The sequence below is a fragment of the Lipotes vexillifer genome, unplaced genomic scaffold (genome assembly GCF_000442215.2).
Source record: "Lipotes vexillifer unplaced genomic scaffold, Lipotes_vexillifer_v1.1 scaffold749, whole genome shotgun sequence".
Taxonomy (NCBI): domain Eukaryota; kingdom Metazoa; phylum Chordata; class Mammalia; order Artiodactyla; family Lipotidae; genus Lipotes; species Lipotes vexillifer.
In genome coordinates, this window is record NW_006782834.1 from 828,156 (window position 1) to 854,982 (window position 26,827).

Genomic DNA, 26,827 nt, shown 5'->3' on the forward strand with positions numbered 1-26,827 from the left:
AGCAGACTAGATGGAAGACTTCCCAAAGATGTCAGGGAGGTGGCTCAATCGATACAGCTGAACTATACCTCTTTGCTTTAACTCTCAGATTTTCCTCTTTCTATGCAATTCCTAACCTTTGTTTTCAATCACTCTCTACCATTATAAGAAAACTAAAAAATTAACCATTGTTTGTCCCTTTGAGATGCAGACATATGCAGGATAAACTATAGTCATGAGAGTGTCTAAGACAGTGATTCTAAAACTTTTTTCGGGTTATCAAAACTTGCACCAGAAAAAATGCACACAGGCACACAAAAATTTTAGCCTATGCTTTTAGGGTCTTCGAGGATTCTTTGAATAAAAGAAAGGGGAAGAGGGAAGAAAGGCTCCTGAGGAAAGGGGCTCAAGTTAAAAGGGCTACACTTTGAGAACCACCAGTGTCGCTGTTTAATTCGGCTCAAATACTTTGAAGGACGAAGGACAACAGTATGGAAAAAGGATTCAACTTAATTTTCTACATTTTACAGAGGACAGAAATAAAAAGAAAAAGCAAAGTGTGTGTGCACAGTTTTTAAACAATCATATGTTCCACCTAAAGTGGCCAGCTTCTGTCACTGTAAATGTTGTAACAGCCTCTAGATGACTCATCATCTCTAGCTGGGAACTGCAGAGAGGACTGCTGCTTTGGATAAGCACTTGTTAGAACACCTGACCTCCAAAACCCCTTCCAAGTGCAATGTTCTAGGGTTACAAAGAGGGTAGCCTGGCAATGGTTTCTGCAGGTGGGCCAATACTCAATTCCCTTGACTCCTGAAAGTCTAAACCAAGAAAAGGAAGACAAGACAGTCTGTGTATCTCCTACACAACATTAAGTAACAGTAGTAATAGAAGTAGCAGCAGCAGCAGTGGCAGCAGTAATAATAATAGTAATAATAATAATAATAATACTAGAGCAGCTCTATTTATTGGGTGCTTACTCTAAGAAAAACTGTTCTAAGCATTACATAGATATTCTCATTCATTTCTCACACGTATCCTAAAAGATGGGAACCATTATCATTCCTTTCTTTTTTTTTTTTGCAGTACGCGGGCCTCTCACTGTTGTGGCCTCTCCCGTTGCGGAGCACAGGCTCCGGACGCGCAGGCTCAGCGGCCATGGCTCACGGGCCTAACCGCTCCGCGGCATGTGGGATCTTCCCGGACCGGGGCACGAACCCGTGTCCCTTGCATCGGCAGGCGGACTCTCAACCACTGCGCCACCAGGGAAGCCCTATCTTTCCTCTTTTACAATTAGAAACTGAGACTTAGAAAACTTTGTAACTTATTCAAAAGCACGCACATGATAAGGAGTGGCTCAGCAGCTATGTGCATGAGCTCTAAAGGCAGAGAAATGTGACTTTGAACCCCATTTCCACCATTTATTAGCTTGTAACCCTGGACACAGCTAGTAAGTGTTGGTAATACTTAATGAAAATTAAAGTATCAGTTGTCTGGGAAACACAAATGAGTTGGTTATAAACTAAGGGGAGAAAAAGAGGAAACTAAGTGAAATACTGAAAGGGAAAGAATATACATTTAAGTGGGAAAAATATGAATTTTTCTTTGCACCTAATGAATCCTTTCCTACCTTCCCAGTTTTTAGATGTTAACGGCGTACAATTCAGCAACATTTACTTGGCCTTCACTCTTTGTTGAGCAACATGCTGGGGACTAGGAACAGAAAGATGAGTAAGATACAAACCTTAACGTCAAGGAGCTCACCATCTGGTCACTAAAATACAACATGACAGGTGCTACTCTAATCAAATGAACAAAGTGCCACAAGGGTAGAGAGGAAGAAGTGACTGACTTTGGCAGAGAAGGCTTCACAAAGGTTATATTTAAATTGAGTCTTAAAGGATGAAGAATTCTGAAGGACAAAGAGGATCTTCTAGGCAGATGGAGCAGCAAGAGGTAATGTGAGAACAGGTGGATCAGGTGACAAGAAGGCAGCTCACTATATCTAGGCTCAGGGTTGCAAACTCAAATGGCTACAGTGGCCACAGCAGGTAACATGCATGATTGAAGAGGACTGGGTTTGAGTGCATATGCATACAGGACCCACGAGACACAGGCTGTGTATAGGTGGAGAGCACTGCTCCATAGGGAAGGGGCAGCAGCCATTGAGTGCTAACAGAATGTTACACTGAGGGCTCTGAGGCCGGTTTATCAGAACTCTTGACTGGTGAAGAACAACTAGAAATCTGGATTTCTATGTGACATTATCTAGTTTTTAAATGCTGAATCAGTAAAACAAAACAAGTCTGGGGGCCAAACTTGGCCTGCAAGCTGCCAATTTGTAACTCTAGACTTCAAGCTGCATCACTGAGAATAACAGGAAATCCTGAATTTGAACTTGACATAGTGATTTGACACTAAATTATAAAAAGATTTGAATGTAAAGCTAAAGATTTTAGAATATATTCTGTCAACAGTGAGAAGCTACTTAATGTTTTTAAGCAGACAAGTGGTATTTCTGGTTTACGTTTTAGAAAGAATTTTAGAGGAAGGGTGTAAAACAGGAGGTGGCAAACTTTCTCCGTAAATGGTCAGAGAGTAAATATTTTGGGCTTTGCAGGCCTAACGGTTTCTGTCGCAAATACTCAGTTCTGCTGTTGTGGTGCAAAAGTCATCATAGACAATACATAAACAAATGACCACAGCTGTGCTTCAAGAAAACTTTACTTACAAAAACAGGTGGAGAGCTGGAAGTGGCCCAGAGGCCACAGTTTGCAGACCTCTGGTGCGGAAGATAGACCAAAGGATGTCTGAGAAAGTGAATGGGCAAAAGAAACCATTACTTTTTGCTAAAGCAGAAAAGATTTTTGTTTTGTTGTGTTTAACAGAAAGCTTTGTTGGGTGCTGATAGACTTGGTATCCTACAATGCATCTATTATGCAGACGAGGCAAAAAAATGTTTTGTCAAGCTAAGAATTACATTGCCATTTAAAATAAAAGTAGGAATAATGCTTAGCAACTGTTTCAACAACTGCCATAAATTTTATATATGCACTTGAAACAAGATGTTGCATGGGGCCTTTCTGGAAGTTTCTTCAGGACTGATGACCAGGGCCTAAATCTGAAAGCAAAAAAGGCATGTAGTGCGTGCCCTATATTTTAAAGAAAGATGCCAACAATTAAGGCCGAAAAGTTCTCACCATAATCAACAACCATGCTAAGGAGAAGCAGGCCAAGAGGCAAGGCTCCAAGAGGCTCTTGTGTAGAGCTGGGGGCACTGCCAGAAGAATATACTAGCTTGCTGAACATATGCTTGAAGGACATCAAATAAGTAAGAGCTGGTCACTGGCCAGAGAAGTGGCAACAACCAAAGTAGGGACCACAAATATAGGCAGATAAGATGGGGCAGTTGCTGCTTCTCCCTTATTCCCTTTGTTAAGCCTCTACCACAGAAGAGTTAGGCCTGGAACAGGGAGTAGGGTGAGGTATTTAGAACTGAATCAAGTCACTGCAGCACTCCACAGTCTAGAGTGGGAGAAGGTGTGAGTGAAATTTTACTAAGCCCTCCCTGCTTCAGATCACGAGCTATAAAAGCCTGGTTCCAAATTGAACAAGGAAAATCTCTGGATAGCAGATCACATTTTTGAACTGAATCTCACTGCACTTTTAATTACTGAGAGCCACTAGAATTATGCCTGTCACCTAACATGCCTGTGCATAACAGAGAAGAAAAATTGTACATGGCACACTTGGAATCAGGGGATGGAGAAGACTATTTCATGTTTGTACTCCATTAAATTCAGACTTTTCAATAGAGCTGTACATTTACACATAGACTGCATTCTGTCCACATGAGAATTTATGTGAAGTTATGTTCAAAGGAATCATGGTTATAATAATGAGTGATACTGGAAACAATCTAAATGCCCAAGAAAAGGAGTAAAATTGAATAAATTAAGATATATCCATAATACAGCTATGAAAATAATACTTTGTAAGAATTTTAATGATTTCAGAGAATATTCAAGATAAGAGTATTTAAGGAAAAGAGAATAGAAAACTCAATATATAGTAAGACAGCAAATAAATGCACAGTGCCTTGGAAGTCTCCCCTTTCCTAGAGCCCTGATGATATGCCTGCCTCCTACCCCTTAAAATTCATTTACTCCCCTCCCCTCAGGGAGAAGGTGTTTTTAGAGCTCAAGGCCTCCCTTTTCCATTCCTTCATCAAGGTTTCTGAATAAGGTTTCTGCTCTGCTACACACACACACACAAATGCATGCATAGAGAAAGAGCAGTAATGAAAAGCACTAAAATGTTACCAATTGCAATTTTAAAATGACGTTTATATTCTTATTTATGCTATTCAGTATTTTTCAAATATTACTATGTGCATGTTATCACCTGTTGATAAAAAAAACAACTAGTCTTAGTTTAGCATTTTAAACTATAAAACCAGTCCTTTAAGATGCTATAAATGGGGCTTCCCTGGTGGCGCAGTGGTTGAGAGTCCGCCTGCCGATACAGGGAACATGGATTCGTGCCCTGGTCCGGGAAGATCCCACATGCCGCGGAGCGGCTGGGCCCGTGAGCCATGGCCACTGAGCCTGCGCGTCCGGAGCCTGTGCTCCGCAACGGGAGAGGCCACAGCAGTGAAAGGCCCGCGTACCGCAATAAAATAAAATAAAATAAAAGATGCTATAAATGACAAGGCATACTTTATTTCTTCATGTTTCCCTGAAACAAAATAAAAACCATTCTCACTTTTGGTACGGAGGGATAGACCCAGACCTCCACATCCCCCCACCACCATAGGTCCTAACAGCTAATTATGTTGTTACAGACATATATATATATATATATATATATTTAATTATATTTTTTGAATTGAAAGGCAGTAAAAGTAACCTTTTTGGGGGTGTACAGTTCTATAAATTTTAACTTCTGCATATATTTGAGTAACTACTACCACAGTACTGGACACAGAACCCCCAAAATTCTTCCTCATCCCTCATGTGGCCTCTCTTAGCCACTCCTAATCCCTGGCAACTTTTCATCTCTTTTAAAATGTCATACAGGTCTTCCCTGGTGGCGTAGTGGTTGAGAGTCCGCCTGCCGATGCAGGGGACGCGGGCTCATGCCCCGGTCCGGGAAGATCCCACATGCCGCAGAGCGGCTGGGCCCGTGAGCCATGGCCGCTGAGCCTGCGCGTCCGGAGCCTGTACTCCGCAATGGGAGAGGCCACAACAGTGAGAGGCCCGCGTACCGCAAAAAAAAAAAAAAAAAAGTCATACAGATGGAATAATTATATGTAACCTTTGTTTTCTTTCCTCCATAATTCACATTGTTGTACAACTCTGACCACCATCTATCTCTAGAACCCTATCTCCTGCATCTAAAAGTCTGTACCCATTAAACACTAACTCCCCTTTCCCTTCAACCCCCCGCCCCTGACAACTACCATTCTACTTTGTTTCTATGAATTTAACTGCTCTAGGTACCTCATATCACATTTGGAATCATATAATATTTGTCCTTTTGGACAAATATTTGGTGGAATCATGTATTTGTCCTTTTGTGACTGGCTTATTTCATTTAGCATGATGTCTGTAAGTTTCATTCATGTTGTAGCAAGTGTCAGAATTTCCTGCCTTTTTAAGGCTGAATAATATTCTACTGTATGTACATATGCATTTTGTTTATCCATCCAGCCTTAGATGGACACTTGGGTTGCTTCCACCTTTTGGCTATTGTGAACAATGCTGCTATGAACATGGGTATACATATACCTCTCTGAGTCCCTGCTTTCAATTCTTTGGGGTATATATCTATAAGTGGAATTGATGGATCTTATGGTAATTCTGTTTAATTTTTTGAGGAACCGCCACACCATCTTCCACAGCAGCTGCACCACTTCACATCCCCACCAGCAATGCTCCCCATTCTCGCCAACACTAATTTCTGTTTTTTTGGTAACAGCCATTTCAGTAGGTGTAGTGCAGTATCTCATTTGGTTTTAATTTGCATTTTCTTGATGGCTAATGATGCTGAGCATCTTTTCATGTGTTTATTGGATATTTGTATATCTTATTTGGAGAAATCTGTGTTCAGATAACTTTGCTCACTTTGTCTTTTTATTACTGAGCTATAAGAGTACTTTATATATTTTAGATACAAGTCTCTTATCAGGTATATATATAGTTTACAGATATTTTCTGCCATTCAGTGGCTTGCCATATCATTCTGTTGATAGTGTCCTTTGATGCACAAAAGTCTTGTTTTGATAAAATACAATTTATCTCTTTTGTTACCTGTGCTTTTGGTGTCAGTATGTAACCTTTTGAGACTACTTTCACTCAGGTTACAGTATGTAACCTTTTGGGACTGACCTAAATTGTTGTGTCTATCAATAGTTCATACCTTTTTCTATCACTGAGTCATACTCCATTATACGGATGTACCACATTTTTTTTTTTTTTAATCCATTTACTCATAGAAGGATAACTGAGGTTTTTCCATCTTTTGATGATTATCACTACAGTTCCTATAAATATCTGTGTTCAGATATTTGTGTGAACGTTAAGTTTTGATTTCACCACAAATGTTTCAACTCTATGGGAATGGAATTGGTGGATCTTACAGTAAATGTATATTTAGCTTTACAAGACACTATCAAACTGTTTTCTAGAGTGGCTGTATTATTTTGTATTCCAACCATCAATGTATGAGAGTTTCTCCATAATCTTGCCATTTTTTAAAAAAGTAATTTTCTGCACAATACTTCCTCCTTTTCTTTTGAGACACGGATGATATGAAAGTTAGATCTTTGTTATCGTCCCATAGGGCCTTGATGGTCTTTTTTTTTTTCCCCTATCTTTCATCTCTGTCTTTTAGATTGAATAATTTTTATGATCTACCTTCAAGTTCTTTGACTCTTTCCTCTGTCACCTCCATTAATTTCAGCTCCAGAAGTTAATACGTAATTTTTATGAGATCCCTTTCCTAAGTACCCCGCCCCTTGATATCCCCAGTACTCTCTGGTTCCCTGAGGCTCTCCTCTTCAGCACTCTGCCCAGAAAGCTGAGGTTTTATTTACATTTTGCCTCTTACCTCCTCCAACTGTTTTGGCAGTGGGGGCCAACTGGCAGGAAGACAGAGAAGATAAGAAAAGCGTGCATGCCCCTACCTCTTGAGACCACAGATCCTCCAATCAGAAAGTGAGGCAACCCCATTTCTCAATTTTAGATACCTGTGTCTTCCTCTGTACCCACTGTCACTGTTAGGAGCCATGATCTCTATTTCCCAAGCCTAAGGTAGAGGGCTTCTCCTAGAGCTCTCCTGGGGCTCTCTGCCTGCATTGATGTCTACTTCCCGGTTTCAGGCTATGTTGAGACCAGGCCATGTGACAACACAAAAGGAAAAATGGCAAACTCACCGCCAGTTTGGTGGTACTTCAAATTCTGGTCTTCCCTAATTCACCTGCTACTATTGACTTTTCAGAGTCTTCAAACAGCTGCTCCATGCATTCTGTCCAGGTTTTATAATAGGTGCACTCACTGAGAGAGATAGGGTGTCATGTGATTATAACACCATCTCACTTGGAACCAGAACTTCCCAGGCTTATGTTTTATATATTTATATTTTAGGGTTGGCAAACTTTTTCTGTAAAGGACCAAAGAGTAAATATTTTAGGCTTGGAGGGTCACATATGATTTCTGCTGCATATTCTTTTTTTATACAACCTCTTAAAAGACCATTCTAAGCTCACAGGTGGTACAAAAACAGACCATAGAGCCATTGTTTTCCAACTCCTGTATTAGAATACATTATTTATCTCCAAGTATACAAAAAAATTCATGCAAAGACAAGTTGTAGTATGATTTATGCTTTACATCACTTTAACAAATCAATATCTTTACCAAAATCTATGGGTGCTGTAAGGCAAAAGCAGCCTTCATCATTGCTCATGATAAAGTTGTCTGAAAAATCCGTAATTTTGTGTTACATTTAATATATTTAATAATTCATAATAGGATCTTATAGATGTTTTATTGTTTACTGTAAATACTATATTACTAAATGTTATTATTTGTTTAGAAGTAACACTAATGAAAATCGCAGGGAATTATCTTTCAGATCCATTCAATTTCTTCTACAAGGATTTGGATAAAGAGAGAATTCAGTAAAAGCTATCATACTTATCACTGCTTTTTGAAATAAAGCTAACAAAAGAAAGCTGTGTGTGCAGTATACTGACAATTACTTATTAACAAATGGGTTGGCAAACAAAGGAAAGCAAGTCAGTTTACTTCCCTACTGCATGTTACGTCACATATTTTTCATCATGTGTTATTCTATTGATCAATGATCACTACATTGTTGAGTTACTGCAATGAATTAAAAAGCAAAGTTAGCTGTTTCTCTCAAATGGTATGGTTTTTCTTATGCTATTATTTATATCTGATTGAAGGGGAGAGTCACACTTCCAATCCCAAAAGTTCTGGGAAATTATCATCTGATTTCATGACAGTATAGATAAGAAAACTAAAAATGATAATAAACTATTTTTAATTCTAATATGACTACTGGTAAGAACACTGATAAAAATCCATACAATGGATATACCCTAAAATACTACAAAGACTATTTGTCCCAGTTAAATAAATATACATCTCTCACAATAAAGCATCAAGCAAAATGCTGGCACATACTGGGTCCAGGATAAACATTATTTTCTCCTCTTTCTTAGCCCCATACTTTTAGAAATCTAAGATCTACTGCCAGTCTACCTCCTTTATTTTTATTGAGAACTAAAAAGTACAGAATTTGACTTTTATATTCTACAGTTTATTTTCCACCTTTAAATTTCCTTATCTATGACACAGTACACTGCAATATACCAAAAATAATGCAACGAAAAGAAAAGTTAATCATCAACTGGAAGAAATGGAGGAAAAGGAGGGGAAGTGGCAATGAGCCATGAACCAATGAGCTGCCTCCTTGTATCCAACTATTGTTTGTATCTAATTGATTTAAGCAATACTTGCTTGCCACTTTCTCAACTTGTGGATCTAGATGCTTCAAAATAAGGCTTCATTTTCCATGCGCTACACTACTCACATCTTGTTTAACTGAACTCTGACACATTCACTTTTCCTGTTCTAACAGTTCGCTAAAACTGAAGGCTCTGATTTCAACACAAGATTTTACTATGTTTATATTCCCTTGCCCTGAACTTGTTTATTTTTGTTACCATATACATCATCTTTCATCAGCTGGCAAGTTGACAATATTCTTGCCACAAAACAATTCACTATTACACAAGCAAAACATAGTGATACACACCTATGAATGGACCACGTCTACAACTTTAAAAAGAGGGGGGAAAAAGCACATCAAAGACACTGCCTTTATATTAAGTATGTCAAAGATCCAAGTATATTTGAAACCCAGACAAGAAACACTAATTAAATCAGGTCTTGGCATGATTTATTATAAACAGAAATCTGAGATGTCCTATCCTGTTTGCTTTTTTTTCTTTTAAGAAAATAGTTGGATTTGCCAATAGCATTGTTATTTACAAGTCTTCAAAATCTGGATATTTACATGATTGTAAAAGGGTTCCAGTTGTTTTTCCTTTAATGCTATGATAACCATTCATGTCAAAGCTAGGCTATTATATTACATTTAAAAGATGTTCTTCAAAATTTCAATTATATTTAATGAAGTTTTTAGAAGTCTTCCTCAATCCAAATTATTTAAGAATTTATGTTCTAATTCAATATTAATAAATTAAAAGAAATAGCAATAGTTTCTAAACTAAAACAGAACAAGTGGCATACATATTTTGAAACTATAGTTTCTTTAGAATACTTTACTCTTTTATTTACTTAAGTTGATTTCACAGGATACTAGTAGGAATCTGTCTTGTGATATAAGAAAATAAATAGGAAAAGTAGGACTCCACTCACAGGAGGAATCAATGTTTCAAAATAAACTTACTGACACCACTAATTTGGAATTAGTAATAATTCAAAGACTGTCAGATATGTTTTAAAAGTTTTATGATGTAATGAATGCGAATGTAATGAATATGATGTAATGAATGTGAATTAAGATTACAGGAAAATATTTAAACATCTTTAGAGAACATTTACATTAAAAACACTGTTTAATATAAACCACTGATTTGTTAATTATATAGCATAATTAACTGAGGCAGCATCTATCAAGCAACATTTTTGGGTTAGATACTCTATGTTATCAAAGTTAGTTGTATTTCATTGAAAAACTAGTCTGTGGTATTCACTTTCAACTAATTCACATTAATTTTCCCATAAATTTAATTCTATTTTTCATGTCTTTCCAACATGCAGGTGGATGAACAAGGAGGTAGGGAAGAGCAGAGAAGAGGAAAAAAAAGGGAGATAGGAAAAAGAAAACAGAAAAGAAAAACTTCAGAGAGCTATTAAAAGAAGGAAAAAATAGGGCTTCCCTGGTGGCGCAGTGGTTGAGAGTCCGCCTGCTGATGCAGGGGATGAGGGTTTGTGCCTCGGTCCGGGAAGATCCCACATGCCGCGGAGCGGCTGGGCCCGTGAGCCATGGCCGCTGAGCCTGCGCGTCCGGAGCCTGTGCTCCGCAACGGGAGAGGCCACAGCGGTGAGAGGCCCGCGTACCGCAAAAACAAACAAAAAAAAACTACATTTAAAAAAAAACCCTACAAATAATAACAATTATTTTTAAATCATGTCAAATAATTTTCATCAAAGTACCAGAAATGAACTACTTCTTCATCCCGAGACTGAAAAAGTAAAACCACCATGAATGTTCAAATGGGAAGGAAAATATTACAAAGCCGCTCAAAAGCCTGTCATAATTATTCTTGAATTAATCCTCATCTAATCTCCTGCCTAGATTGGTGGCCAGAATTCTGAGAGCAAGGTAAGGGAAGAGGACTGGGTGGGGAGGAGGGAAGGATTTCTCAACATTCCATATACATATATTCACTTAATCGCCCTGTTTTCAATTTTCTCAACTCCTGATCTCCCCCCAGTAAGAGACCTTTGTTTTAATCTTTCCCGCCATCTGCTAGCATGGGAAAGGGCAGTTACCCAGGGTCATGAAATATGTAAAACTCTTCAAGAGTTTTCAACTAATCCTATTTCAGAAGGTTCTTGCCCCATCCCCACACATACCATTAACACTCAGTTCCAGAGATATCTAGAGCCAGATCCTAGCCTTTTTAAAGATCCTGAAATTTAAATTATATTAATATTTTGGCTTTCTCCATTGCTGACTTAAGATTTGACATTTTCTAGTCAGTTACTACTGTGGTATGCATTCAATCCATCTTTACCTGGAAGCCTCAGAGCACATGTTATTTTCAAGTGTCCATGTGATACTTGGAAAAAGAATATTAATCTTATACTATGGGCCACAATGAAAGTCTCGAGGAATTTTTTAAAAGTAGAAATGAAAAAGGATGCAGTCTTCAACCATAAGGCAGTCAAACTAGAATATAGTAAAAATTTTAAAAGTCAAAAAAGGTTCCAAAATTTTAAAATACTCTCCCAAATAAGAATAAAAAGTCCCATGGCAGATTATTTAGAAAATAATGACAAGAAAACTAAATATCAAACATGTAATTAGAGGCAAATTCACAAATTTAAACTCTTATTAAGAAAAAAAACACCTCACAAACCTCATATAAAACTTAGAAAATTAGAAAACAAAACAAATCTCAAGATAATATAATAAAGAAAAAGCAAATCAATAATTTATAAATAGTAAAAAATAGCAATAAATTCTACAAACTACACTAAAAAACAAAAGTACTTTAAAAAACATACACAGGATAGCACAGGGAACTATATTCAATATCCTGCAATAAACCATAATGGAAAAGAATAGGAAAAAGAATGTATATATATGTATAACGGAATCACTTTGCTGTACAGTAGAAATTAACACATTGTAAATCAACTTCTTCAATAAAATAAATTTAAAAAAACATATACAGAAGAATATCCTATTCTTAGGCTATGCATATAAATTATGCATATAAAATATTTGCATATTTTATATGCAAATAAAAGTGTGATGAATGAAGTGTTATGATGTCTGCAACTTAATTTTAAGTGGTTTAGAAAATATAAAAGAATATCTACTATTTTCTCTAAGCAAACTACTTATCCTAGTTTTTCTAAGCAAATGTGACAAAATTGGTGAATCTAGGTGATGGGTATATAGGTGTTTGTTATACTATTCTTTCAACCTTTCCATTCATTTAAAATTTTCCAAAATAAAAAACTGAGGAAAAAGATATGCTGACATTGAGGGTATTTAAAAATAAGAGCTTAAGCTCTTTCAAGTAAGAGCTTAACTAAGCTTTACTAAGCAATAAATTCCAAGAAAATATGTAATGTTTCATTATTTTCTTACCTAAAATGTTATGAATATGATTTAATTTCTCTTTAGACTTTCTTTTCTGAAGTGCTATGAACCAAGGAGTCCCCAATGCTCTAAGATAAAATGAAGATAGATCATCAAGATTCCTGATTTTATGCTGTTTCAGAAAATATTACAGTGAAAAGTCATTTTTAAAAGCTTGTATGTACATGTATACTTGAATTACTTTGAAGTGAAAAATTAAACAGAAAAAGTTGACTGGACATGATCCTATAGAGATTTTATAAGCATTTAAGAATAAAAATATGTAGATATTTTAATTGTGTAAATATAAAAGCTGGTATGCAGAAGTCATTCTTCTTTGTACTTATTCATTTTTAATGTTCTATAAAGTGAAATGTGAAGTAATACTTCCCTAGATAAATGGTTTTATGTGGATTTCAATCATATTCTAACTCAAATATCTGCATAAATATCAGCTTCAATTAAAAAAAAAAACAGTTGATTGGATATATAGCAGGTCCTCACTAAACATTCTTTTGAAAGTGTGGAAAATCCCACTAAGTTTCTGTGCTGACACCAAAGTACTTATAAAGGGGCCAAAACTACAAAAAATGATCTGAAACTGAGTAGATTTTATAGTACACTGCACCCTTTAAAAGGTCCATTGTGCATTATACCACAAATCTACATTTTTATCCTCAAACTTTATCTAACTTTATTAATCCCAGAAGATTTCTAGGTTAGACTTGATTTGAAAATCAAAGTCTAAAACCCATGAAAACTACAGTAACTATTTTCTACATATGTGAGATTCTATTGAACTGGATTCAGACATAAAAGTTAGCTGCTACTTGAAAACATATATACAGAAACATGGGTCAAATTTTACAGGCTCTTTTAGGAGTGTATATAAGAGGCCATGAGAGTCGTAATTTATTATGGTATGAAATACTATGATAGGTTAAATACATCAAATAGGCACATTCCAAATTTTCCTTTAAACTACAGTTCATGTCCTTTCTTCTTGATAAATCCTCCCTACTACAAGTCCTAATGTACCGTATTTTACAGCTGTAGAATTTTTTTTCCTAGTGAAAAGTTCTATCTCTTGATCTCCACCACTCGCAGCAAATGAAACCTAACAACAACACTATCACCTTTGATTTTAAAATATGGGAAGCAGGGCTTCCCTGGTGGCGCAGTGGTTGAGAGTCCGCCTGCCGATGAAGGGGACACGAGTTCGTGCCCCAGTCCAGGAAGATCCCACATGCCGCGAAGCGGCTGGGCCCATGAGCCATGGACACTGAGCCTGCGCGTCCGGAGCCTGTGCTCCGCAACGGGAGAGGCCACAACAGTGAGAGGCCACAACAGTGAGAGGCCCGCGTACCGCAAAACAAAAACAAAACAAAACAAAAATATGTGAAGCAGTCAATATTAACAAAAGTGAAAGAAGGAAGAGAGAGAGAGAGAGAGAACATTTTAGTTTTTGACAAATATAATGATATTATGTGTGCCTCTGTAAAATGGGAAAGTCAACATTAATAGAAACTTGGAAAGAACTTTTACCTTATAATAAAGGACAAGTTAAGAAAACCAATCTTACTGGCTTACAATTACACTTACAAGTGATCTGGAAAAGTAGGCTGGAGGCCAAGATTCTTAAATCAAACAAGCAATCTATCAGTGAGAAAAAACAAAGCATGTTTCTGAGAGCCTCATAGCTGACATAAAATGGATTTGTGGTATGTTATAAAATACTAACAGACACCCTTTGAAAATTACTTCAAAGTCTTTATTCTGGCAGGTTTCTGCTATAATATCTGGACACTGTTTAGTTTTTTGTGTGTAATGTCAAAATATACACCTGACTAAGCATTCTTATAATGAATAAAGGACAAGAATCTTAACTCTGACTCTCATTTTGTGAAATCCCAGGAATGAAAATTTTCGCTTTCAATATTACTTTTAAGGACTGTTTGAAATATTTAGTGTAAATTAAATTTTTATAAAATAAAATACTGATTCACCATATATAATATATATTTTTATAAGGGTGTTTAGGCTGTAACATTTCTGGAAGCACAAGATAAAACTACTAATAGGAGTTCCATAAGAAAACAATTGCAGACAGATGGGATTTAGTGTTCCCTTATACATTTTTGTAAACCGCTTTAATTTAACCAAGTGAATACATTAATTTGAAAATTTTAAAATGTCAACAGGCTTATCTGGGCAGCAGAATTATTACTATGATATTGTTTTCTAAATATTAAACTCATATTAATCATTTGTAAATTATCTAATTACTACCTGAAATTAAACTGCCATTTAGAATATATTTACTGAGACATATTATGTCTCAATTTCATTTTTTGAGAATCTGCCTTAGTTTCATTTCTATTTCGTGGAAAGAGTCATAATTTAAATTTTAAAAAAACTTAAGGTCCAGTTGAAGAAATGTGCTTTTTCTCCCCTGTAAACTTTATTTTTAGTTTTATGCTTTAAGACATTTCCCTTGAATCTGATCACTTAGCAACTCACTTTTATCCCAACCAACTTATTCTTCATGCCAAGAGAGAAAATAAATGGTGATTGCATAACAGCAATATGAGACTGAAAAATAAAATATTCCAATAATAGTCTGTTCTGTCAGCATGATGTTCAATATATCATCTGAATGACATTTTCACTGATATGAGTATTTTATCTGATAGTGCGTGTAGACATAAACAATTTCATGAATATGTAAACTATAGGTACAAATGGTAGGAAAGATTAAGAAGGAAACTAATTTACCTGCAAGTAATGTGGACAAATGTTAGATACTGGCTGGCTATAAGAGCATTAGTAAAGTTCTGATATACAAAGGCATTAGTGGTTGAGTTCTGATATACAAAGGAATTATTGGATGAGTTCTAATACCCAAGATGCTAATCCTCAAGTCAGATAATTAAGAAAGATCATTCAACTGATTGTATTTATCACTTTGATACAGAAGAAAAACCAGCTTAAACTACTCAAGATCAATTTCACATTACAGCAGTATTAGAACTGGATCCTGAAGCAATGTGGCAGTACAGAATTATAACAAGGGAATTCTAGGTGATTTAACTAAAGTAAGATAGTCTCTCCTATACAGGCAAATAAAAACACAAAACTAATACATTTCACTCTCCCTCAAAACATTTTTCTAGATTAGGAGTCAGCAAAACTTTTCTCTAAAGATCCAGACAGTAAATATTTTAAGCTTCGTAGACCACATATAATCTCTGCAAATTCTTTGTTTTGCTTGTTTTTTAAAACCATTTAAAACTGTAAAGACATTCTTAGCTCACAGGTTATAAAAAAAAAACAGGCCACAACTGGATTTGGCCCATGGCCGTACATCGTTTGTTGACCCTGCTCTGGATAGCCCCCTTTTATCCAAAATGAGGCGGACCCTGAATGGGCATGTAATGCTGTCAGTGCCCCTTCATCTGCACACTCATTCTAAATCAAATCCTTGTATCATACAGGTGGCAACAACAGAAACAAAGCAACAACAAAAATAAACCTTTAGTATTTCCAACTATGTAATAAGAATAACATCACTCGTGGAAATCGCCAACTTTTCAGGAAGATATATTACTTTCTTTGAAATCTTTAAAAAAAAATCTGTTACCTCTGATAATTATAAAAATAAATATTTTTATGGAATAGTTATATTGTATTAGATACAATTGTAGACAGATTTTTATTCCTTTTTCAACAACTTTATTGAGGTATACTTGATAACTTTATAGAGGCATATTTTGCATATTACGTTATTCACCATTTTCTAATTTATAATTCAATGATTTTTTAGTACGTTTATCAACCAACACCATAAATCAGTTTTAAAACTGATGATCCCTGGGCTTCCCTGGTGGCGCAGTGGTTGAGAATCTGCCTGCCAATGCAGACAACACAGGTTCGAGCCCTGGTCTGGGAAAATCCCACATGCCATGGAGCAACTGGGCCCGTGAGCCACAATTACTGAGCCTGCGCGTCTGGAGCCTGTGCTCCGCAACAACAGAGGCCGCGATAGTGAGAGGCCTGCGCACCGCGATGAAGAGTGACCCCCACTTGCCACAACTAGAGAAAGCCCATGCACAGAAATGAAGACCCAACACAGCCATAAATAAATAAATAAATACATTGTGTATTATTTAAAAAAAAAAAAAAAAAAAAAAAACTGATGATCCCTGAGGCACATTTACTGTTAATGCCTGTTTCCTCCCAACCCCTCGCCCCAGGCAACCACTAATCTACTTTTTGTCTTTACAGTTTCACCCTTTTTTTGGACGTTTCACATAAATGTGGTTTCTGCACCTGCTTTCTTTCACTAAGCATGTTTTTGAGGTTCATCCACATCATAGCATGTATCCATAGTTTGTTCATTCTTATTGCTAAACAGTATTCCAAGGGATATGTTGCACATTTTTAAAGTGTCAATTTATTAAGTTTTGACATATGTATACACTCAAACCATCACCAGTCAGGATAACAAACATGTCAATCATCCCCCAAATTCCTTGTGCTCCTTTGTAATCCCTCCTCCCCACCCCATCCCAGTCACCTTGTCCCCAAGGCAACTACCAGTCTAGTTTCTGTCACTATACATTACTTTGCATTTGCCAGAATTTTACATAAATGGAATCACACAGTATGTACTCTTTCTTGTATGGCTTCTTTCATTCAGCATGATTTTTAAAAAATTCATTCATGTTAAAGCATGCATCAATTGTTTCTTTTTATTACTGTATTAAAGAATATTCAATTGTATAGACATAACAAAGTTTGTTTATACATTCACCTGTCAATGGACACGTGAAATGTTTCTGGGTTTTGGCTATTACAAATAAATCTCATATAAGCATTTGTTTACAAATCTTTGCATAACCATATGTTTCCACTTCTCCTGAGTAAATATCTAAATGTGAAGTAGTAGGATCATATAGTAGGTGGGTATTAAACTTCTTAATCTACCAAACTGTTTGCCAAAGGGGTTCATCATTTTACATTCCCACAGCAGCATATGAACATTCCAGTCGCTCCACATCCTCACCAACGTTGGTATGATCAGTCTTTTTAATTTTAGTCATTCCAATACATGTGTAATGATATCTCATTGTGATTTTAATTTGCATTTCCTTAACAACTACAATAATGTTGAGCATCTTTCAATATGTTTGTCATTTGTCTGCCATGTGTTTGTCACCCCTTAGTGAGTTGTGTTCAAATCGTTTGATTTTTAAAACTGGATTGTTTTATTGTTGAGTTTTAAGAGTTCTTTATATATCGTGGATTTATCAGATAGATGATTTACAAATATTTTATCCCAATCTGCAATTTACCTTTTCATTCTCTTAATAGTATCTTTTAAAGAGAAAAAGCTTTTAATTTTTAAAAAGTACAATTTATCAATTTGTTCTTTTGTGGATCATGCTGTTGGTGTCATATCTAAGAAATTATTCCCTGACCCAACATTTTCTTCCAGAAGTTTTATAATTTTAAGCTTTACATTTAGGTCTTTGACACATTTTGAGGTAATTATATATGGTATGAAGTGTGGATCAAAGTTCATTTTATCAGATACAGATATCTAATTGTTCCAGTGCCATTTGTTGAAAAGACTTGTTTCGCCATTAAAAATGCTTTTGCATCTTGTTTTAAATCAGTTGTCCATATGTGTTTTGTCCTTTTTTTTTTTTTGGACTCTCTATTCTGCTCCATTGATTGTTTTGTCTCTTTTGACATCAACATCACATTGTCTTAATTCCTGTAGCTTTATAAATCTTGAAATCAGATAGACCTCCAACTTTGTCCTTTGTTAAAGATGTTTTGGCTAGTCTGGATCCCTTGTATTTTCACATGAATTTTAGAATCATGTCAATTCTACAAAAAACCTTAATGGGATTTTGACTGAGAATGTACTGAATCTATACATTACTTTGAGGATAATTGACACCTTAACAATATTAAGTTTACTAATCCCTGAACATGATTCATTCCATCATTTATTTAGATCTTCTTTATTTAATTTCTCTCCACTATGTTTTGAAGTTTCCAGTGTATGGATCTTTCACCTCTTTTGTCAGATTTATCCCTAAGTATTTCATATGTTTTAATACCACTATAAATGGTATTCCTTAGTTTTAAATTTTAATTTGTAAATGTTCATTGCTGTTATACAGAAGCAAACTGATTTCTGTATATTGATCTTGTATCCTTCAACTTACTTAACTCACTTCCTTGTTCTAGTATCTAGATTATGTCATCCTTTGAAAAATGAGTTTTACTTCTTCCTTTCTAATCTGCTGCCTCTTTTTTTTGCCTGACTACACCAGTTAGAATCCCTAGATTAATGTTGAACAGAAGTGGTGAGAGTGGATATCCTTATCTTGTTCCTGATCTTAGGAGGAAAGCATTCAGCCTTTCATCACTATGATATCAGCTGTTGCTTTTTCTTAGATGCCCTTTTTCTGGTTGAGGACATTAACTTCTATTCCTAGTTTTCTGGGACATTTGAGTCAGGAACAAGTGTTGGATTCTGTCAAATGTTTTCTCTGTATCTACTGAGATGATCACATGACTTTTGATTTTTAGTGTGTTAATGTGGTAAATTATAATGATTGATTGTTGAATGTTAAACTAACCTTGAATTCCTAGGATAAGCCCTACTCGGTCATGATATGCTATTCTTTTTACACATCGCTGGATTCTATTTGCTAAAGTTTCGTTTATAATTTTAATATCTACATTCATGAATGATGCTGGACTGTCATTTCCTTTGTCTGGTTTTGGTATCAAGGTAATGCTAATTGCTTTAGGTGGGAGAGTAAATCAGGTCCATGTTGCTCCATCTTAGCCAGAAGTAGAATTCTGTTTAATAGTTATTAGGTCATTAACTCATCTACTCCTTCCTAATCTAGAAAGTATATATCATTATCAACATCATTTTACATATACGGAAAATGGGGAATGGGGGAAAACTGAGGCTCAGAGAGCAAGGTAACACAGTTCTAATCTGGAACTAGGATTTGAATCCACACGTATGAATCTAAAACCCATTCTCTTAACCTCCTACTATACTATACTATTTAAATAGTACTCAGAAAAGATTCTCTTGAGACACACAGATTAATTTCTTTTTCATTAAGAAAAAGCATTATATCTCTAAAAGATCCAGGTAGTCTGGTCTGGAGCCCATGTCTTAATCACTATGGTATTTGTTAAAAAGAATGAATGAGATGCCATGGTTTCTTATACACTGAGTTAGGATCTATATAAACTATTAACACTACTCAATATACTGAAAACATTACTTAAGAAAAAAGATACATCTAGGAAGAAAGAGTCTTATAAAGATACTTTACAGACCTAAACAGACCAACTAAAACAGTAACAATAGGTGTTATCATTCTAAAATTTTATTTAATCTTTGATACCACATTGTGAAATAGATATTACTATATAAATTTTATAGATGAGGAAATTTGAGACACAACAACATTAAGAAACTTGTTTGGGAGGAGGGGCAATATAGGAGTAAGGGGTTAAGAGGTACAAACTATTACATATAAAATAAGCTACCAGGATATATTGTACAACATGGGGAATATAAACAATATTTTATAATAACTATAAATGGATTATAACTTCTAAAAATTGTGAGTCACTATATTGTACACCTGTACCTTATATAATATTGTACATCAACCATACTTCAATTAAAGAAACATTTAAAATAAAGAAGAAAAGAAACTTGTCTAAAATCTGCCATCCCTTAAGTAGCAGAACAGGTATTCAAGCCCAAGTCTCTACAGCTCTAGAATAGTCTTTTAAAATTTGTGTTTGGTTTTCTGTTTGTGTTTCACATTGCAATGTTGCCATCCCTGAGAAACAAGACACACTGCCAAGGGCCTTTTGGGAACAAGGAAATTCCAACATCAGATTCAAGCAGAGCTCAACGCCAACTGAATTAGAGCTAAGCTTTGATGATAATGAAGGCGAAGGGGGGTTTCCCAATTCCTGACTGGATTAAACTTGCTTTGCCCCCTTTCTAAAGCAAGTTTTCCTTCCATAAAACTAGGTAAGCTCCTTTTATATATTTCTGATGATTTACAATAGGTACAGCTCAATGAGTTTGGACTACTAGTGGTGGGCTATAATGCAGAATTGCTCTCAGGAGTAGGATGGGAGGAGGAATAATAGCTCTTCAAATAACTCCAGTCATGAGGCAAGACAGGCTAAAGAGCCTGGACTCTTGAGGAGACTCCCAAGGTTTAAATACCAAGTATGCCTCATACTAGCTGTGAGACACTGGAAAAATTACTTAACCTCTTTGGGCTTCTATCCCGTCACCTATAAATTAGGGATGATAATTTACCTCTTATAGGGTTCAGGATTAAAAGACAGAATATATGAAAAATGTCTGGAATAGTGCCTAGCACTTGGTAGGCACTGTTTAAATTTGGCTAACAATATTAATATTATTCCTATAGTTACTACACAGGAAAAAATTACATACATTAAATAGGCACGTTAGAAATTCTGTAGGATTAAGAAATATTAGCAAAAAACTATATCTTTTGAAACACAGTCCTATAAAAATCTGATTTAGCTATATTAGTGTCCCAAAAATGGCTTTGGAAATTAATTTCCAGCATCTTCTATAAGTGGGCAAACAGCTTTTAAAACACAAGCAGGGATAATCAGAAACAATTCATTAAAATAAAGCAAATTACTCAATTCCATTAGAGTAGCATTAAATACTTACTATAGACTCAGCATTATGCAATACTCTATAAGGTACATGTAAGATCTAGACCCAACTCCCCAAATGCTTAAAATATTAGCAAAAATAACATAGAATAGACTAATCAGGCAAAGTACAAGTAAAAGAGAGTTGCACATAACTCTAGAAAAGAAAGAATTCTAAAGCACCACTAAAATTTATGAATTCAACTCATAAAAAAAATTATCTATGTATATATTTAGTGCCACTTCTAATGCTACTGACAAGGACAAGTTCAAAGGGCTGGTATGTTATAAATTATTAATGAATCACTTAAGCAAAAAATAAAAGGGGTTACTGAATAATTTTCACTATAACTTACTGTTCCTATTTTGGTCTCCAGAAAGTTCTCCCTTTCTTCATCTACCTTAATTTCATGTCCAGTTTTAAATAATTCAAGCATTTTGGGGATGTCTCGGCCAATGGAATCTGGTTAGAAAAGGAGAAAATCCAAAGTTATCACTACATCTAAACAAGTAGCAAAAATTACTGAATAAGAGAAACATTCAGGGCTTCCCTGGTGGCGCAGTGGTTGGCAGCCCGCCTGCCGATGCGGGGGACACGGGTTCGTGCCACGGTTTGGGAGGATCCCACATGCCGTGGAGTGGCTGGGCCCGTGAGCCATGGCTGCTGAGCCTGTGCGTCTGGAGCCTGTGCTCCGCAACGGGAGAGGCCACAACAGTGAGAGGCCCGCGTACCGCAAAAAAATAAGAAAATAAAAATAAATAAAAGAGAAATATTCAACGAAGTTAAGATATAAAAAATGATTTGTGGCAGAGAGCCTTTAGGGTAGCCCATTTCATGGTGTTCATGCCTTTGTGTTATCCCTTCCCCTTGCATATGGATGAGAGTTGCAACGTGCTTCTAAGCAAGAGACAGTATGATTATGCATACCTGATTACATTACATAAAACTGCAATGCCTATCTTGGAGGAGTCTCTCTTCCTACTGGCTTTGAAGAAGCAAGCTACAATGTTGTGAGGGCATATGGAGAGAGCCATGGGTCAAGAAACTGAGATCCTCAGTCCAGAAACCTGCAAGGAACTGGATTCTGCCAAAAAGCCACATGAATCTGGAAGGGAACTTTCCCCAGTCAAGTCTCAGATAAAATCACAGCCCCAGCTGACACCTTGATTGTAGCTTTATGAGACCCTGAAGCAGAGAACCTAGCTTAGCTGTATACATATTCCTGACACACAGAAGCTGACATAATAAATGTGTGTTGTTTTAAGCCACTAAATTTGTGATATTATTATTGTACAGTAATAACTAAGTATATACAATGATGATGCTTATACTTTAGAAACACTGATGACAAATTAAAATAAAACCTATAAAATAACCCATGATAAAAGCTGACAGTGGAGTCTTGAAATCTTTGAAGAACTTTTTACTTAACCTTTGTGTGAAATTTGTCTGACCTGCCTTACCATAAAGAAGGGAAGGAACTAGAAAAGTAGCAAGATCTAGCAGTAGAAATAATACCTCAGTGAGTGGTACAATCTGGAAGCAGCTCATTGCTGCACAAAAGGTTACAGAAACTGGCAGGAAGAAAGAGTTAAGAATTGAGACCTTATTGGATTCGAATGTCACTTTGTCCTCCATTAGGGTGGAAAAAAAGATGCAACTGAATAAAGAAAGGAGAAAAAAGGAATCAAGGTAAAAACTAAGAATTTTCAAAGGATCATGGAGGAGACTCCAAACATAAACTATACCTTCCTAATCTTTAATCATTAACATTTTAACTCAAATTCAACACATAAAATAATATATTTTTTAGTTTTACTTTAAACTTTTTTAAAATTTGTTTTTTATTGAAGTATAGTTGAATCACAATGTTGTGTTAATTACTGCTCTACAGCAAAGTGACTCAGTTATACATATATATATTCTTTTCCATTATGGTTTATCACAGGATATTGAATATAGTTCCCTGTGCTGTACAGTAGGACCTTGTTGTTTATCCATTACATATATACCAGTTTTCACCTGATAATCCCAAACTTCCAATCCAACCCTCTCCCATCCCTCTCCCCCTTGGCAACCACCAGTCTACTCTCTATGTCCCTGATTCTGTTTCTGTTTCACAGATAGGTTCATGTGTGTCATATTTTAGATTCCACATATAAGTGATATCGTATGGTATTTGTCTTTCTCTTTCTGACTTACTTCACTTAGTATGATAATCTCTAGTTGCATACATACTTCTAATATTCCACAATACCATAACTTAACCTGAAAAAATTTCAATTTTGTACCTAGAAAATGTGATTTATTTGAAGGGTAAGAAATACAATAAGGAATATACCACTAGAGACACACCACTCTCAGCGTGTCTCCAGCAGTTCTTCCCATGATAAGTCAATATGAAAATCTCATTATATACAGCCACTATGGAAAACAGTATGGAGGTTCCTCAAAAAACTAAAAATAGAATTACTGTATGATCCAGCAATCCCACTCCTGGGCATATATCCAGACAGAACTATAATTCAAAAAAATACATGGGGACTTCCCTGGTGGCACAGTGGTTAAGAATCTGCCTCCCAATGCAGGGGACACAGGTTCAAGCCCCGGTCCAGGAAGATCCCACATGCTGCAGAGCAACTAAGCCTGTGCGCCACAACTATTGAAGCCCGCACGCCCTAGAGCCCGTACTCTGCAACAAGAGAAGCCACCACAGTGAGAAGCCTGCTCACCTCAACGAAGATTAGCCCCCGCTCGCCGCAACTAGAGAAAGCCTGCGCACAGCAACGAAGACCCAACGCAGCCAAAAAAAAACCACAATAATGAGAAATCCGGTGATAATGGGAAGTGGAGATTAATATTTTATATAGGATGGTTACAGAAGGCCTCTCTGTTTAATGTGATATTTGAATAAGAATGTGAGCCAGGCAAATTAGCAAAGAGCATTACAGACAGATGGGACAATGAGTCCAAAGACCTGAGAAGGAAGAACACTTAGTGCATATAAAGAAGGGCAAAGAGGCCACTATGGCTGGAGTAAGGGAAATGAAGGAGAGCAACAGAACCAGCTGTAATATATCAATAATTCATCTATAATAATTATAATCATACCTAATCATCATTGGAGTCTTTCACACATAAATAGTTTTTAAACTAGCACATGAGAGAGGGAAATTTAGAAAAATTTCAAATTGGTTACCCTGCAAAAATTCCCTGTGTTTCAGCATTTTTCTTTATATAATCAAATTGTTTCAATAATGCAAGCAATACTCTGAAGTACAGCATGTCAATCTATGAGTTAAAAATAATTTACATTAGATTTCAATAATTTTATATCCATTACTCTCAAATATGATACAATACCAACTTCCATACAGAAAGCAGTGTCCTACTCAGTAGATGTGAATACTCTTTGGACAAGTCTGCCGGAATATCCTTTTGACAAGACTCCAACTGGAGCACTGATGTTCAATCCTAAGAACTATGTGTTAAGAGGAACACACAGTAGTGGGTCTGGTTTTCTAACTATATCCCTTACCTGCCAACAACTTAGTATGCTTTAAAAGAATTCAACTATTTCCACATATGCCATAGTACCTACTATGGCTTAATATGCGTAATAGAAAACTGATTCCATTAAGTCAAGATATTTTTCGTACTAGTATTTTTTGTTTAGTAAATGCTAAAAAATAAGATTAGGAATAAAGAAAAAAAATATCAATAAGATATATCTATATTAGATATGAAAGAATTTCAGAGGGCATTTGTATTGTGGAGAAAAAAAAGCTAAGTTGACACGCAAAATGAAGGCCAATTTCTTCCAAGAAATTTTAAAAAGCAAGTTTTAAATGTCGTTTTTTTAATGAGATAAAAAAGATATACTCAGAAAACAAGCCAAATGTGCACTGGAAAAATAGAGAACTTGCCTATAGTTACATAAGCAATTAAAATAAAACAAATAAAACTAAAGCATTAAACATGCTGCAAAATGTGCACATTCAATCCAGCCAAGTTGGTTACACCCACTCCCACTAGAAAAACAAAATGTAAGATAAAATGGGAAACTAATGAGCTCAGCTGCAGGGGCTTGTTTGTTTGTTTTTTAATTCCATCCATTTGCTCAAAACATAATTTCTATTTTACCCTTACGTCTTTTGTTGGATGTAAGGGGTATCAAATGTTCCTAAACAAGATTCTGAATAAGCTCTAAAAATGCATAATACAAGCTTCATTTGTTCTAATGCACATCTGGTGTATTCTGTTTTCACATTTTTGACAGGTTAATCATTTGTCTTCATGTTTAAAGAACACAAATGTTTTGCCAGTGCTGTTAAGCAGATCGTGTGGGGCTGAAAAGAAAAAGTTAGGGAAGGAGAAAGGTCTGCCTGGTTTTCCAAGATGATTTGTTAAGCAAATTGGGGGGGCTGGGCGGGGAGAACATACCTAGGTAACTTGACCATGGTATACACAAGCTATGATTCATTATGAAAGCAGAAACAAAGCCCACTAGTAAAAATAAACATTTTCAAAAGAAACTTTTCTTATTTGAAATAAAGAAATAAGTTATCTGAAAACCTTTCAGTCCCAAATTTTGCAATGAAAATGGTAATAAGAAACCTCAACGCTAAAGAAAATTGAGGCCAAAAGAGTTATTCAAAGAATGGATAAAGCAGCAAAGGTAACAAAATTAATTTCTGTGAAAAACCAATTAACCGTGCAAAGCAAGGAGCGAGCTGAATACAGATATATTCAGTATTCAGTTTCAGTTTTAATTGACTATATTTAATATTGTTTGGCTTTGTTGAGGTTGAATTTAACTAGAATAAAATATGAGAATTATTTTCAAATTCAACTGCAACTCTGGTTTAATTTTTAAAATAATGTTCAATTTCAGGTCCTACTTAGGAAAGAATGTGAGTGTGCTTCCATGAAAACAAACACTACTGTATTGGAAATCCCTAATAAAAAGTGTCAAACCTCAGTCCAATATCTCAAAAGGATGTGTTATTCGATGCAGGCTATCAAGAATAAACAAAACACTAGTACAGCAAAACTGAAGAGTACATTTGAATTTGCTTACAGCATAGAACATGATCTATAATTCAGATCAGCATTAGTGGCTATCATGTATGAAGAATTTTCACAGGATTTTTTTTAGCTCAACTAGAGTTAAAATTTGAAGACCAATCTACTAAAATGATTTTAAAATACTTGCTCTTTTACCTTATAAAATTTTATTTGAAATAACATCTATCTATAGCAGATATCCAGCACCATCTAAAAGAAACAATGTCTGCAAATGAAGTTATTCTTCCTCCCAAATCTACTCCGTTTCCATTAATGACATCAACTTATTAGGAGTGATCCCAAGTTTAAATCTCAGCATTATTTGACTCTTCCCTTTCTCTCTCTCAACATGTCCATTCCTAACTACTTAGTGCAAAGTCCTATTATCTTTGACATCTGTCCTCTTCACTCCAGTCTCATTATGAAGACTTTAGTTTAAACATTACCTTTATTAGTCTCTGGCGATTGTACCTGAACTGGTCTCCCTGCCTCTACTTTTGATTCATGCCAATACATCTTACAAACTCTTGCTAAATTAAAGCTCTGAAGAGTCCCCCACCTTAAAAACTTCTAAGAGATTCCTGC

The 26,827-nt window shown here is 35.8% G+C and overlaps 1 protein-coding gene across 2 annotated transcripts in view; it reads right to left on the reverse strand.

Annotated features, from left to right (window-relative positions):
- MRPL1 (mitochondrial ribosomal protein L1) overlaps positions 1–26,827 on the reverse strand; it is a 59,625-nt gene that overhangs the window by 4,783 nt on the left and 28,015 nt on the right. For both annotated transcript variants that reach the window (XM_007455408.1, XM_007455409.1), the window contains one exon: positions 21,531–21,637. In XM_007455408.1, coding sequence (XP_007455470.1) covers positions 21,531–21,637 — 107 coding nt within the window. The remainder of the gene's footprint in view (positions 1–21,530; positions 21,638–26,827) is intronic.